This window comes from Cyprinodon tularosa, unplaced genomic scaffold, assembly GCF_016077235.1.
Source record: "Cyprinodon tularosa strain WSP-4 unplaced genomic scaffold, ASM1607723v1 ctg492, whole genome shotgun sequence".
In the NCBI taxonomy this organism is placed as follows: domain Eukaryota; kingdom Metazoa; phylum Chordata; class Actinopteri; order Cyprinodontiformes; family Cyprinodontidae; genus Cyprinodon; species Cyprinodon tularosa.
Window position 1 is genome coordinate 419,684 of NW_024039221.1, and position 16,784 is coordinate 436,467.

Here is a 16,784-nt window from a genome sequence, read left to right on the forward strand (position 1 = left end):
GCGGAACCACAAGCACAAACATTTGGTTATTCCCAACAAAAATTTGGAATAACTTTAATCTTTAGGAGATTAGAAATAAAATTATTGGCATGGTAAAGGTGACTCTAAGACCATCTCCAAGCAGTTTTATATTCATGTGACTAGAGATGCACATATTATTGAGTTCAGTATGAGTCCAGTTCTCCTAAGAAGGTTCTACAGATTTCTTAAACAACATTAATGAGCACATTTCATAAAGTGAAAACTTAAATTCATTTTATAATAAGATTAAAGCAGGATTAGTTAATATCAGAAACTTTAGGCCCCTTGCAGGATACAATTTGATATAACATCTGAAATTGAAAATTTTTCTTATAACATAGATCAAATTTAGCAATTTTGCAAATTTTGTGTTGCAAAATTAGCCTGACGTAGTCCGACTCAATTCTAGTCAGAATATGAGTCTGATTCTGCTCCATAGAGCTGTGATTATCGGGCGTGTTTCGAACGAACCAGGAAAAAAAATGCCTCTGCACTCAATTGGATAGACCTACAACCAATAAGAGCAACGGAGTGCGTGACGTATGTTAAGCGAGGCATAGTTGTTGTCCACAAAAATCTAAGCGTGCAGTTGCACGCCTAGAATAAGAAGATGAGACTTGATCGCGTTTCTCTGTTCCTCTTTTAAAATTAATTTGCTGTCGATATCTTCTAGAACAGACCTAATAGTAGAATCTACTCACCTAAACTCTCCAGCGGCAGCCATTATTGTTGTCACCCAAGCGCGCTTTGGTCACGTGGTTGATTACGTTACTGTTGGTCATCTGTCCATCATCGTATAAAGCCCGCCCTGACAATTTGATTGGATCGCCTGACAGTGGGCGATAATACTCGCGCTACTATGGAGCAGAGCCAGACCGAACTTCCCGACCTCAAACTTTGTGGGCGGGACTAAGATCGGAATGGCACCCAGGCTATTGCAAAATGTCCATATGAGGGATTATTGTATGAATATTAATGCTTTGAATCATCTTTTGTGATTTTTTTTTAATATAATTTCTTAGACAAGTCACAGTATTTTTTTAAAATATGTGTTTTATTTGACCCAAGTTCTTGAAATTGTTTTTTCTGTGATTTTTGTACAGCTGATCTTTTGGCAACAACACGGAACCAGGAGTCGGCTGCTGACTCTGCCTATGGTAAAGTTAAGCATTTTCTTTATTACTTTATTATATTTTCTAAAATGTCTTGGTTCCTATTAGTCATCCATGTTAAGAATCTCATGCCAAGAGATTATCTGTGTATAAAAATGTATGAGTGTTGAAATAGGTTCTAATGCTCTAATACTCCAGATGTTTACCTCATAGATACTAAGCATATTCAGAGGAACTAAGGCTCTCAAGAAATCACAGCATCTGAACACAACTTTGTTTGTTTGTGGTGTAACATTAAGTTCATAAAACTGGACTTTCAGCTTCAATCTTGTGTAAGTTTGTCTTGACTCTGTTGAGGCGGTTTTTAACTTATTTAATAAAAAAGTAAATGTCCTAAAGAGATGAAAACACATTTGTGGAATATGTGCTGATACAGCAAACATAACTGATCAGCTGTTTCCCCTGCTGGCATCCTTGAACCAAGCACTTGAATGGCACTCCTGTACAACATGCACAGTTGCAACACGTCCATTAAAACCTCAGCCAATTACTGATCTGATCTCTGCAGTAGCCTCCACTACAGTCAAGCATAACTGAAACATACAGTAGGATGATCTTCACCTTGCCCCCCCCCCCCCCCCTTTCATGAAAGGACGTCAAATTCGCATCATTATTATTATTAAAAAGATTAATCCAGATTTTAAAAGTTTGATCAAAACTTGCATGGCGTGTGGATAGAATTGCAGCTAATGGTAGAGTTTGACTGTAAAGTATATAATCTGATTCAGATTACGTGTGGAACATTTCAAAATACACCATTTAGGGTTTGTTTTACAGCCTATATTCAGGATGCAAATATGTGAATAAGCTTTAGGAAGAAATTATAATAAAGTGCACTTAAAGCCTGCAGGAAGAGGCCAGGAAACTCCTGTCTGAGTTTGATTTCTTTACTAACAAGTTTAGACTCAAATGGAGAAAAACCTTTTTTTGTTGCTAGGTTGACTCTAGTTAATGTACAGTAACTCATTGCTCAGTTTGACATCATTACTTTCCACCACTTACGTCCAGTAGATCAAAGCCTGGCCGCTCTCAGCTACCTTCTCTGTATTCATTGCTGCAGCTCAGGCGCTACCTGACTGTCAAGAGTCCTTCTCGTAAACCAGGAGAATCACTGTCATTCACCAAGCAGCAGCCGAACCCACACAGTGAATCCTATTATTGCTCTATACGGTGCATTCCTGTGATTAAAGCCAGAGAGAGGACAGCTAGAAAGAAATGTCTGCTTTGTGGTCTGCTTGACTCGAGCCGAGTTCGTTTTTAGGAACACTTGAACCCAAGAGGCTGCGTGGTGTCAGCGATTACAACTGCACTGATGAAGAGAAAGAAGGTGAGGGAGAGCAAGGTCGTCAGACTGTGAGCTCAGTGAATCAGGGAGATGAAAGCGATCGATGATTAGTCTTTCGTTTTCACCAGTTCTGAAAACATTTTGAATTACAGACCTTATTCAGGTCTGAATGATGTTCTTTATCAGTCTCTTCAAATTCAATCACTGCCTCGATTTGACATTGTCATGTCCATGTAACAAGGTTTTTTTTTTTCTTTTTTCCATAAGTGAACAAATGTGAGTCAGGCAAAGGCTGCATCTCCTGGGCTAAATTCACTGTAGGCTATGAAATCCAAGGTTAGACTTATAGCTGTCATAACATAAAGAATACCTCATTTTGTATTCTACCACTTAACCTAACTGCACCATACTGGCTTTGAAATAAGACTGTGTTAGTTAAATAGAATAAAGTCATAAATACAAATACTTTCATTAAAAATATATTCCTATTGAGCACTGAGTGCTTCTTAGCAGAGTTGGAAAAAAACTCAGTTGACCTATTCCTTTGTTGGTTGTAACATGGGATTACATGACTTTATTCTATATATTCTATTGTCAACAAGGGAATTTAGGTTGGCCTTAATGATTCTTATATACATTGTAAGATTAAATAGGACTACCACCTTTGAACAAGCTTTTCTTTGTACTTATTATATATGCAGTAAATATTAACAAGGTTGCAAACATGGCTGCTGGCATTTGTTTCTTGAAGTTTAAAATTCTCCAATGAATATAACATATTACCAAAGCAGCTAATCTATCATAGCACTAAATAGCACAGAAAGAATGATTCAATTCAGTTTATTTATAGTATGTAAAGCCGATTTACTGCACGTCAGCAGACATATTTGAATAAGCTTATACAGTCAGAGTGATTCAAAGTTTTCTGTGTAAGGAAAGCCAGCTGATTGCATCCAGGCGTTAAGTTTGGAGGATTCTTTCCTCCTGGATGAGCTTGTTACAAATATTCACTTGCATTTTATCATTGACTTTACAGCATCCCACACCTACCCACATGCATGCAGAAACAGTGGAGAGGAAAAATTTCCATTTTACAGGAAGAAACCTTCCAACAGTTTCATGGACAAAGCAAATGTATGATTCATTTGATATTACAATGATGTCTCTTGCAGCATTTGTTCTATATTTAATAGAGCTAAAAGATTCTTCAGGGAACATGCTTATATTTTGTTTTGTGTTGCTTTTTCGATAACTAATTTTAGTACAGTAATTATTTTTGAATAATCCTATTAGCTATAACGGATTTTAGGAGAGAAAATGGGAACTCTCTAGTGGTGAAACATAGTAATCACAAGGATGCCATGAGTCTTCTAGTGAACACGTGTTTTTCTGCATTTTACCTGATTTCTAAATGAATTTCCAACTGTGGTATGACAAACCTTCATTATATTTACACAGGAAGATGTATAGAAAACCTTATATGTGTTATTTTGTTCAGGAAGGAATTAATATGTTCATATATGACTGTATTTACTGAAACCCCCATTGAACCAATTAGTGATTTTCACTCCTCTCAGTATTTTACACACTTTGTCTTTTTGTGTATTTATTTATTTATTTATTTATTTTTGTAACTACTTTTACCAGTGTGTAAATTGATTTCTTTTTGTTTTAGCTTAATTAGAGTCTTCAATTAAACCTTTCATGCTTAAGGCAACTCCTCTTAACTTTAATCCCTAGTATGGCATTCTTTAAAAAAAAGACATATTTCACCCTATAAGGTTCCCAGGAGTTTGGCATTCTGGATTCAACCTTTAGTTTCATTTTATTATTTCTGTTTTATTTCTTGAAACACATCACTATTTTCGAAGGAAGAGAAACTCCTCATCCACAACCTGACTTATGAATCAATAGCTTCATGCCTTAGTTTTCTTTGCATAATTAAGACTTAGCAGAAACATCTCCAACTTCCAGTGAAAAGATTAACCCAGTGTTGATTACAATCATACAGCAGATATGATTGTTACAAATAAAACCATTGTTTCATAATATAATGTGTATTTTTTGGGATTAATTGCTTGACTTGTGGTTATTGTATTGAAATAAACTGACTAAGTTCTAGATTTTGTAAGGCTTGTAGGAAAATTCACAGAAATTATGCACTATAGCATAAAAGAACTAAAAGTACCTCTATTGCATGGCATTACCCATATACTTTATTTTGCTCACTTTATGGTATTTGAGATGTTAAAATCTATGCTGAACTGTCTTTTTATTAGTGGCTTTTCAAGTTAAAACTTACCAGTTACTTTCTGCACCAAGGCTTTAACTCTGCAGTGACTTGTTTGGCAACAAAATAGGTTGTAGACTTGTTGTTAGTGAAACTACCACTCAGCCTTCTCAGGTCTTCTGGCTCAACTCTGCAAACCCAGAACCGAACAAGGGAAAGCAGCTTTTAGTTCTTAAGAATTATCTCCCGGAAGACTATAAAAGCGCTGAAAACCCTAAATTACTTTAAACAAAGCTTAAATATGTATTTTTAACTCTACTATCTAAACAAAAGTTAGAGGTTTTATTTATCTTTTATTTCCGGGTGGATCATCTAAATAAAGGTAAATCATTCTGGTGTTATTTTTATGTAAGGCCGTCCTACAGTACATGCTCATCCCGGTAGCCATCTTTTCCTGCGTACGCACACTTTCGGCATCATATATGTGTGGTGAGCTACAGTGTCAGACAGTCAGCGAAGCTCACCTTTCTCATCGTGGTTCTTTGAAAATGGCCGAGGGTCATTAGAGAAAAAGACTCTACGAAGTGTATGAGAAGAAAAGAAAGGCCTCAGATGAGGCAGATATATCCTGGAATGCTTTGTGTGGAGAGCTCTCCTCACAAAGCATTCAGGGATTTGCTGTCACAGCAGCCTGCTGTCGCCATAGGCTGTCGTTAAGAGACAGTGGCGACTTATAACAAAGATGGTGCAGGCACCGCACATTGGAAGAGGAGTTACATGACCAAGAGAGCAAAAAGCAGTGATCATCTCTCCGAACGGTCAGTTAACTGAGTTTTCTATAAAGTCCACTACATAGCCCCCGCAGTATATGGACACAGTAGGCTTATATGAGCTATGAGAACAGCACATTTTAAACAGGGAGTGCACAAGGAGAAATGGGCTTGTGCATGCTCTTGCATGCGCATTTTTTTTTTCAAGTGGAGAGGGCGAGTCTTTTAAAAAGACTCCATAATACCTTTATGTTTTCAGTTTTCAGGTTTTTTTTTTATATAATCATTATATCTTTTTTAATATATCGTCTTATTTTGATATTAATTTTATTAAATATTTGTGTTTCCTTTATTTTACTAAGCTTTTCTTTTTCTTATTTACAGCATTTGTAACTGTTGTGCTACTAAAAGCTGCTACATAAATACACTTGCCTTGCCTTTGCTTAGTGTCTGGCAGCCAGGTGTGAAGGGCTCCCAACACGATAAATGAATGAATGATGTTTTAGCCTTTGTGCACCCTTATTCATCTGCAACATGCTAGATTGGTTATCATTTCCGTAATGACATCATTTGCTGGGGAACTATTCCCTTAATGAGGTTTTTTCAGTAGATTGCTTATTTAATGCACTGACAAGAAGACCCCCATGGGTTTTGCTCAGTCCTTGAATGGACACAAATTGGCCTTGTGCTTTTATAGAGCAGTTTTTTTCCCTTTTATTTGATGAGAGCTGACATTGTGTGTAATGAGTGGTACAAATGCAAATTATAATGGTTCTGGGATGACATAAATGCAGTCAGTGACCTTTAAATTACTTGTTGTGCAGACGATCCAGTAAATTAAGTTTGTTCTGCTGGTAAGCATAAGGAGTGCCTGGCTTTATAATTCCCAATTAAATTCATTGCAGTCGACTTCTAAGAAAACTGTGGATGTTAGGCTGAGTGTGGCAGTGATCTGAGGTTACTGTGGTTTAGATCTGTGTCCAGAACTTTTTTATACAATCAAAACTACCAGGTGAAACAAAAGGCTAAAAAACATCCACGCTTCTCGAAAACTATCCTCAGTTTCCTTCTCATTTGCATTTAAACTGAGTTTCAAAACAGTTACAAGGATTTAACATGGATAGTTGAGGATGAGTTCTGCCTCAGAGTCATGTTCAAAAGGCTTGAGGTAACAGATGTTCGCTCTCTGCAATTAATTCCTTTGGTAAAAATATAAGAATAAATATGAATTAAAAAGGTGAAAAAGTATTTGGTATGTTTTAATCCGAGCCGACTGCCTGTTTGTTCAAATGTAACCATATTTATTGGGTATTACTAAAAAAATTCACACTGACATTAAAGCTATGTGACGAATTTAAGCTTAATTCAGTGACTGTGAACTAGAATTTGGTTTTTTATTTAAGTTACAATATTATTTGTATATTTAACTCTCTTTAATAGCTCTGCTGTTTAGCTATTATTGTCCCTTTCTGATTATCCTCATTGTTTCTGAGTAGTTATCAATACATCCTCCTGGAAAACTATTTATCTTTCAAACATTATGAAATCTATAAAATGATTAGTATTGCAGCATATGGAGTGAAAATAAATATACACTGCTTAATCAAGTAATGCTACTGCAAGCATAACCAAAGGACTTGGTAATTTATTTATTTATGCATTGTGTGGATGAAAGTTTCTTTCTGGTATTTTTTACTTTTTAACTTAGCTTGTCTGTTGTTTTCCTTTCACTGACTTTTTTCTCTTTATTTTTATAGTGGTCGTTCATCTTATTTGGAACATAACATGAAAACCACCCAATGAAAACATCTATAATAAACAACTAGCCTCGGATATGTGGGCTGTCACAGGGATCTAGAGGAAAATATTAAAGAATTAAATTTATGTATACAGCAGCAGAAATTATAACATCATTTCTTATTTCTGTTTGTAAACAAATTTGCATTAGAACTGCAGCAGAAACAAGAACTTCCCTTTAGCTTTTGCAAAGTATCAATCATTTTTCGTATCCTTGTAGCAACCATTTATGGCAGTAAAAGCATTGAGTTTTAGAATATCCCTTTAAAGCCTAAACCATGAAATAACTGTCAAGCCTTCTAATTTTTCAAAATTAGAAATGCCATTGAAATTTCTGAAAAATGAAATACAGGTGCTGGTCATAAAATTAGAATATCATGAAAAAGTAGATTGATTTCAGTAATTCCATTTAAAAAGTGAAACTTGTATATTATATTCATACATTACATACAAACTCATATATTTCAGATGTTTATTTTGTTTAATTTTGATGATTACAAATGACAACAAATGAAAATCTCAAATTCATCATATCAGAAAATTAGAATATTGTGAAAAGGTTCAAAATTGATGGCCCCTGGTGCCACACTCTAATCAGCTAATTCACTCAAACCACCTGCAAAAGCCTTTAAATGGTCTTTCAGTCTAGTTCTATAGGCTACACAATCATGGGGAAGACTGCTGACTTGACAGTTGTCCAAAAGACGACCATCGACACCTTGCACAAGGAGGCCAAGACACAAAAGGTCATCGCTAAAGAGGCTGGCTGTTCACAGAGCTCAGTGTCCAAGCACGTTAATAGAGAGGCGAAGGGAAGGAAAAGATGTGGTCGAAAAAAGTGTACAAGCAAGAGAGATAACCGCACCCTGGAGAGGATTGTGAAACAAAACCCATTCAAAAATGTGGGGGAGATTCACAAAGAGTGGACTGCAGCTGGAGTGAGTGCTTCAAGAACCACCACACACAGACGTATGAAAGACATGGGTTTCTGCTGTCGCATTCCTTGTGTCAAGCCACTCTTGAACCACAGACAGCGTCAGAAGCGTCTTGCCTGGGCTAAAGAGAAACAGGACTGGACTGCTGGTGAGTGGTCCAAAGTCATGTTCTCTGATGAAAGTAAATTTTGCATTTCCTTTGGAAATCAAGGTCCCAGAGTCTGGAGGAAAAGAAGAGAGGCACTTCATCCACGTTGCTTGAAGTCCAGTGTAAAGTTTCCACAGTCAGTGATGGTTTGGGGTGCCATGTCATCTGCTGGTGTTGGTCCATTGTGTTTTCTGAGGTCCAGGGTCAACGCAGCCACATACCAGGAAGTTTTAGAGCACTTCATGCTTCCTGCAGCTGACCAACTTTTTGGAGATGCAGATTTCATTTTCCAACAGGACTTGGCACCTGCACACAGTGCCAAAGCTACCAGTACCTGGTTGAAGGACCATGGTATCCCTGTTCTTAATTGGCCAGCAAACTCTCCTGACCTTAACCCCATAGAAAATCTATGGGGTATTGTGAAGAAGAAGATGCAATACACCAGACCCAACAATTCAGAAGAGCTAAAAGCCACTATTAGAGCAACCTGGGCTATCATAACACCTGAGCAGTGCCACAGACTGATCGACTCCATGCCACGCCGCATTGCTGCAGTAATACAGGCCAAAGGAGGCCCAACTAAATACTGAGTGCTGTACATGCTCATACTTTTCATGTTCATACTTTTCAGTTGGCCAACATTTCTATAAATCCTTTGTTTTTATTGGTCTTCAGTAATATTCTAATTTTCTGATATGATGAATTTGAGATTTTCATTTGTTGTCATTTGTAATCATCAAAATTAAACAAAATAAACATCTGAAATATATGAGTTTGTATGTAATGTATGAATATAATATACAAGTTTCACTTTTTAAATGGAATTACTGAAATCAATCTACTTTTTCATGATATTCTAATTTTATGACCAGCACCTGTAAAAAACATGCATTTTCTTAAGTTTAAGTTAAATTAGATCATTAATTTTCATCAATTTTGATACATTAGGAATTTCTGTATAACATTTTCTGTTCACTACATGTGTCTGAATCTGTAAGTTGGGGTTTCAAGAACAAAAACATCACAGTGATGTTTTTGTATTTAAACCCTGACTTATACATTATACTGATGATGCAGAGGTCTCAAAAACGTATGTATAAAATATGATACACTTGGCTTTAAATTGATATATTTTGCTGTCACCTTTAAAAAGTGTTTAAAAGTCAACATGGATTTTTTTTTTCTCTTATTACAGTGTTGTTATGGATTATGCCCAAGGTCTTTATTGTTTATATCAGTAGTGATACATTTACTGAGCAGAACAAGATGTTCGCAGAAACCAATCTGTTGGTGCGTTTTTAAGGTGACATTGACACATTGCCATAGATGTTCTTTAAAACTTTCCAAACAGAAGCTGTTTAACTTTAAGCTAACTCCTCCAATGCATGAAGGGTAAAATCAGTGTGTTGTTGCTCCCAGTCTTCATTTATTCTAACAGCGTCTGGCTGCTTTTCAACCTCACTCTGCTGCTGCTGTTGATCTCAGAGCTGCTCTTTCCAGTGGTTTAGGGTGGGGGGGGGCATCTGTTGCCTCGAAGGAGTTGATGGTGTGACTCATTTTCAGCACAACAGCTTCTTATGTTTGTAATTACATGAATATGAGAAGCTGACATTCAATGCAGCTGAAATGCTGTTTAATTGAAGCATTAATTTACTAATCGCAATACAAAAACGGTAGCCTTGACATTTACTAAAAACATTAATTGAGTCTAGAACTCGTGTAAGAGAGGATGTCTGGAACAGTTACTGTGGGACATGGTTTAGTTCTATTAAGCTGTGTCTATTATGGCCATTAATGTGTCTGCAGGGTTGTAAAACGTACTAAAAGGTGGAGAATTAAATCTTAAAAAATTGAGGCTATTAAAAAAGTATTAAAATGTAATAAAGTTGATCTGATAATTATTTTTCCTAATCAAAATACCCTACATAATAGTTTTTATGTGCAAGAACAACCTGAGATGGCAGTGAAATAAAGATATCAGTTAGCGTGTGTAAGTAAGTAGTCAAACTACACATGCCTCAATGCAACAAATTAAAATCTTTTTTTTTTTTTATAAGTGGATTTGTTCTTGAATTGAGGAGGTAAGTGAGACACTTTGCCAATGGAACAGGACAATTCACATTTAAAATAAGAAAAAAACAATTCCATTGTCTTATCTCAAGTGCATATTATCTAATTATATCATTTTAAAAGTAGAAATACTAATTCCATTGGCAAAACCTATTCAAATTTAAGGTAAATACACTTCATTGGAGTCTTGGAAATAGAGGCATTTCTCACAAAATAAGTAGAAATAGGTACCCTTGTCCAAAAAGGTGGAAACGTGCATAAACAGCCTTTGTTGCTAGAGTATGTTGGCAACTTACAGTTGCATTAATGCCAAAATGTCATCAGTATATGAAAGTTTTCAGAGATCCGGTTAGATCGCATCAGATTTAAAGACTGGTGTAAATTTTATTCACTGTTTCAATTGTAAGCATTACTACAATTACGCACAACAAAAGTTTAACCTCAAAAAAGTACGAATTTTAAACAACTTTATAATTAGTCCCTACAAAGGTGAAATGTTGCCATTACAGTTGCAGCAATTCAAAATAATAATAATTTTGTGACAGTATTAAGAATGTATTTGAAGGTTAAATTCAACCTAAGAATTCATACCCAAGGTTAGGCTTGATATGTTTTATACCAGAATTTACATGAAACTTTATCATTAATTAAGAAGAATTTCTAATTAAGTATTAGCACCACATTCAGTGGTTAATAAGTGGTCTATGGTTTAGTTATTTTCCTCTATAAATGATTGTAGTTTTCAGTCTTGGCCTTTTCTTTTAGGGTTTAAAAAGGAATCTTTTGAGTGATTTAACTAATCTAACTTAATGAGATCCTAATATGCACACTTTTAAGAAAGGGTGATCTTACTGCTATTTGCAAATAGCTTTTTTGGTTGGTTTGAAATGCTTGAAATATTATATTTATCCTTTTAACAAAGTATTCATATCTCAGCTATGTCGGATGGAAAGAAAACAAGTCTATAATCCTTAAAAATAATAGCAACAACTGGGATTTATCAGTTTTCAGTTTAGAATGAAATGAACTATATAGTGGAATTGGTTGTTTTTTTTTTTTTAATCCCAGCTTATAAAAAGTAGAATCATGCTATTTGAAATTTAATATTTGCTTTGAATCTATTATATGTTGCATTTTTCTGGCATTGGACTAAAGTGCAGACAAGAAAGTACTTCGATCTAAGGAGAATCTAGGAGAATGTGTAAAACGGGGCATGGTCATTAAAAAATTATAACAGGAACAGCGCTTTCTCCAGAAATATAATCAGTTTCATAATTATTAATGGGAGTAGTAATACTGAAAGCCAATGATGCTATTGGACATTAGTACTGCTTATTTTTCTTTCTATATTGTGCTAAAGCTTGCAATGTGATTTTTTTGCTCATATTTTTCAGCCAAACATATTTGCCAACACCCTTACATTATTTCAAGTTATTGGTCATTGACTTTATTTTATTTTAATTGATTACAAACATACAGTAAAATATTTGCTTTTATTAGATTTTTCGTTGCATCTTTTTGGTTGCATCTCTTTGTTCAACTAGTTAATGACCTAATTCTACTACTCTATGTTGGAAACAAATAGTTAAACCATCTTTTATTAGGAGACAAAATTTTGAAATCCTTATTGACACTTATCCTGTGTATGAGTTGCATATCTGCATTTCAGTAGCAGTTAAAAATGTAATAGAAATATCTTTAAAATTATTAACCTAAGCCAACATGGCATGTGCTGAAATTGCTGAAATTTGGGGCTTGTTGATGTTTAACACTGTAAATTGTTGAGTTTTTTGGGCAACCAACTCTGTGACCATCTTCATCTGGCTTTGCATCAAATGTTTCTGCAGAGATAATAGATTTAAACAATAAAAAGCGTTATTAATCAAAAGGCAAATAAGTATGCTTTATTATAAATTATGAAATTGAGTTACTCTATTCCTGCGACTGTAAGATTAAATCCATCTTTGAATAGTAGTTTTACATGGTACTATTTTACCTACCTAAATAAAAAATATATCTTGATTAATCTTTGGGTTTTACCACAACATTAATTATTGGAAAGATTTAGGCCCAAAGAGACAAAAGAAGAAGAAACAACCCTCATGATTTACTTTCATCTAATATTAGTTCAAAAGGACAACTTTGACTCATGTTCGTTTAGGGGAGATATTGCCTTTTTTTTCTAGATTATCAGTGATGTTCTACAACACACATGTGTTTTGTTTAATAAGCCAAATGTATCAACTGGTGAGGAAATTTAAACATTTAATGCAAATTAACTTGTCTTTACAGCTTTAGATGAGACCTTTTATATTTTAATCATCTTAAAGGAAAAAATGCGGTTGACTAGCACTCTATTGATGTTGACTCTTAAAGTGCTTTTATTATAAATTAAAAAGCATTACATTTGCAAAATACTGTTGAAATAAAAATGCCATGCTGCAGAAATGACCAGCTGTTGGAAAATATAGTTAAGATCTCCATAAAAAAAAAAAAAACTTAGATTATGATATAGCGATTTGGATGCTCTCTCTTATGGCATGGACAGGGAACCATGGCATGTAAACTGACTAGTTCTACAGCTGCTGACAACAGACAGCGGTGAAGACTCTGATGTTTCCACAGTTATATTCCAGTCACTATCAGAGGGGAATGAAGCAGAGTCAGAAGAACGTGAGCTGTCATCAGAAAGCAGAGCTCACCTTTAGGGCTCAGCTCTAAATGTGTTGGAGCCACTAGCAGAGTCGACAGCAACACACAGCAGTAAAAAAAATACAAAGGGGAAGCAGCAACAGATAATTATAGGACTTGAAGATACTTACTGATTTGCAGCAAGACATAAACACAAAATTTGCCGTCATGTTTTAGAATCCTTTTGTGCATTTAGTGATTAGATTCAATGATAAAATGTATAGATGGCTGACTTTTCAAAGAAACCATAAAGTATGTTAAAGTAAAAGTTAAAATATTAATCTTTAAAAGACATCTTGATCCTATAATATATACTGTATATATATATATATATATATATATATAGATATCTATATATATGTAGATATCTATATATATATCTATATATACGCTACCGTTCAAAAGTTTGGGGTCACATTGAAATGTCCTTATTTTTGAAGGAAAAGCACTGTACTTTTTAATTAAGATAACTTTAAACTAGTCTAGACTAGAAATACACTCTATACATTATTAATGTGGTAAATGACTATTCTAGCTGCAAATGTCTGGTTTTTGGTGCAATATCTACATAGGTGTATAGAGGCCCATTTCCAGCAACTATCACTCCAGTGTTCTAATGGTACAATGTGTTTGCTTATTGGCTCAGAAGGCTAATTAATGATTAGTAAACCCTTGTGCAATCATTTCACACATCTGAACACAGTTTAGCTCGTTACAGAAGCTAAAAAATTGACCTTCCTTTGATCAGATTGAGTTTCTGAAGCATCACATTTGTGGGGACAATCAAACGCTAAAATGGCCAAAAAAAGAGAACTTTCATCTGAAACTGGACAGTCTATTGTTGTTCTTAGAAATGAAGGCTATTCCATGCAAGAAATTGCTAAGAAACTGAAGATTTCCTACAACTGTGTGTACTACTCCCTTTAGAGCACAGCACAAACAGGCTAATGCAGGTACTATTTCATGAAGATGCCAGTTGGGGACCTGTGAGGCATCTGTTTCTCAAACTAGAGACTCTAATGTACTGATCTTCTTGCTCAGTTGTGCAACGCGGCCTCCCACTTCTTTTTCTACTCTGGTTAGAGTATATATATATATATATATATATATATATATATATATACACTATATTGCCAAAAGTATTTGCTCACCTGCCTTGACTCACATATGAGCTTAAGTGACATCCCGTTCCTAATCCATAGGGTTCAATATGACGTCGGTCCACCCTTTGCAGCTAGAACAGCTTCAACTCTTCTGGGAAGGCTGTCCACAAGGTTTAGGAGTGTGTTTATGGGAATTTTTGACCATTCTTCCAGAAGCGCATTTGTGAGGTCGCACACTGATGTTGGACGAGAAGGCCTGGCTCTCAGTCTCCGCTCTAATTCATCCCAAAGGTGTTCTATTGGGTTGAGGTCAGGACTCTGTGCAGGCCAGTCAAGTTCATCCACACCAGACTCTGTCATCCATGTCTTTATGGACCTTGCTTTGTGCACTGGTGCACAGTCATGTTGGAAGAGGAAGGGGCCAGCTCCAAACTGTTCCCACAAAGTTGGGAGCATGGAATTGTCCAAAATGTCTTGGTATGCTGAAGCATTCAGAGTTCCTTTCACTGGAACTAAGGGGCCAAGCCCAGCTCCTGAAAAACAACCTCACACCATAATCCCCCCTCCACCAAACTTTACACTTGGCACAATGCAGTCAGACAAGTACCGTTCTCCTGGCAACCGCCAAACCCAGACCCGTCCATCAGATTGCCAGATGGAGAAGCGCGATTCGTCACTCCAGAGAACGCGTCTCCACTGCTCTAGAGTCCAGTGGCGGCGTGCTTTACACCACCGCATCCGACGCTTTGCATTGCACTTGGTGATGTATGGCTTGGATGCAGCTGCTCGACCATGGAAACCCATTCCATGAAGCTCTCTGCGCACTGTTCTTGAGCTAATCTGAAGGCCACATGAAGTTTGGAGGTCTGTAGTGATTGACTCTGCAGAAAGTTGGCGACCTCTTCGCACTATGCGCGTCAGCATCCGCTGACCCCGCTCCGTCAGTTTACGTGGCCTACCTCTTCGTGGCTGAGTTGCTGTCGTTCCCAAACACTTCCATTTTCTTATAATACAGCTGACAGTTGACTGTGTAATATTTAGGAGCGAGGAAATTTCACGACTGGATTTGTTGCACAGGTGGCATCCTATCACAGTTCCACGCTGGAATTCACTGAGCTCCTGAGAGCGACCCATTCTTTCACAAATGTTTGTAAAAACAGTCTGCATGCCTAGGTGCTTGAATTTATACACCTGTGGCCATGGAAGTGATTGGAACACCTGATTCCAATAATTTGGATGGGTGAGCAAATACTTTTGGCAATATAGTGTATATATATATATATATGTGTGTGTGTGTGTGTGTGTGTGTGTGTGTGTGTGTGTGTGTGTGTGTGTGTGTGTGTGTGTGTGTACGTATATGTATGTTATTTGTCATTTGGAATAAATCTTTTATTTTGGTCAAAGCTCTACTTTTGCTACAAGAATGTATTCTTACCTGCAGATCCTTAATCCTTCTGGTGAGTGCCTTTTCTTTGACATGCATTTCACATTACATGCACTAAAATGCATGTAATGTGTCTCTTTGTCTCTACAATATCAGGCTCTCTGAATTCAGACGTTTCCTGTTTGAGGCAGTTTGCTGAAAAATCCTCAGATCACAAGAGGCTGTGCTGGTCAGACCAGCCCAGCTGTCCCTTGTCAGCTTTCCTAAAATGAATGATCCAAGAGTTCCCTTCTGTCACTGAGAAATATGCCCATTTTGTTCCACTGCTGTCTTTGTGTCTTTAATTATAAGGGAGTTTAAAATTCTGCCCAAGTTTTCAATATTTTCCTCAGTTGATGGAAAAAGTGTCACAGGCACTTTAATTTCTTTTCTTGTCTAAATATTAACATAGATGTACCTATCATTCTCTCTCAGCCTCTGTCTCCCTCCATCATGTCTCATCAGGAATCCCACTTGGCTGTTACATACAGCTGTTAGCTGGGATCATTACCTCGCTCAGAAGTATAATTGACAGAAATGGTCTCTGCAGCTGAACTGCCAACTTGTCAAGGGTTTGGTATCTCCTAGACACCTTTATGTTCTCCGGAGCTCAAAATGTAAAAAAACTGCTTTAAACTCAGTACCCAGCATCTATTTAAAGTTAAACAGATGGATGCAGGGGGAAAAAACAACAGTCTATGTTCTGTCTGTGTGTCTGACACCTTCATAGCCAGTGTTGATAACTGAGCAGAAAACATCAAATGTGTGTGTGTTGTGGGTGGGGGTGTAATGGAAGCATGAGCTGCATCCACAAGAGCATATCTAAGTGAAAGAAAGCTGCAGCTCGGTGAGGGAGGTCGGGACGTCTCCATTAGATCCTTCTTTCTGTCACAGGAAAGGCATAGCTAAACACTCACCTCTATTTCTTCAAACGGAGGTTAGGGTTCTTTTCACCTCGCTCAGCTTATAAGAGCTGCCTCGGAAATGCCACATATCCATTTTAAAAAAGTGCCGATAAACATTACAGTGCCAAAGCCTGTGGATTATGTTTTAGTCACGGAACTGAAAGTGTATTGTTGTTTTCTTTGATGCAACATTCCTTCATTGATGCAATCATTTTTTTTATGCAGCAGTTTGTG

General features: G+C 36.5%; 1 protein-coding gene across 2 annotated transcripts in view; it reads left to right on the forward strand.

Moving 5' to 3' along the window:
• Positions 1–16,784, forward strand: part of LOC119794809 (semaphorin-6D-like) — a 210,979-nt gene that overhangs the window by 168,956 nt on the left and 25,239 nt on the right. For both annotated transcript variants that reach the window (XM_038302512.1, XM_038302513.1), the window contains exon 20: positions 1,125–1,178. In XM_038302512.1, the coding sequence (XP_038158440.1) occupies positions 1,125–1,178 (54 nt within the window). The remainder of the gene's footprint in view (positions 1–1,124; positions 1,179–16,784) is intronic.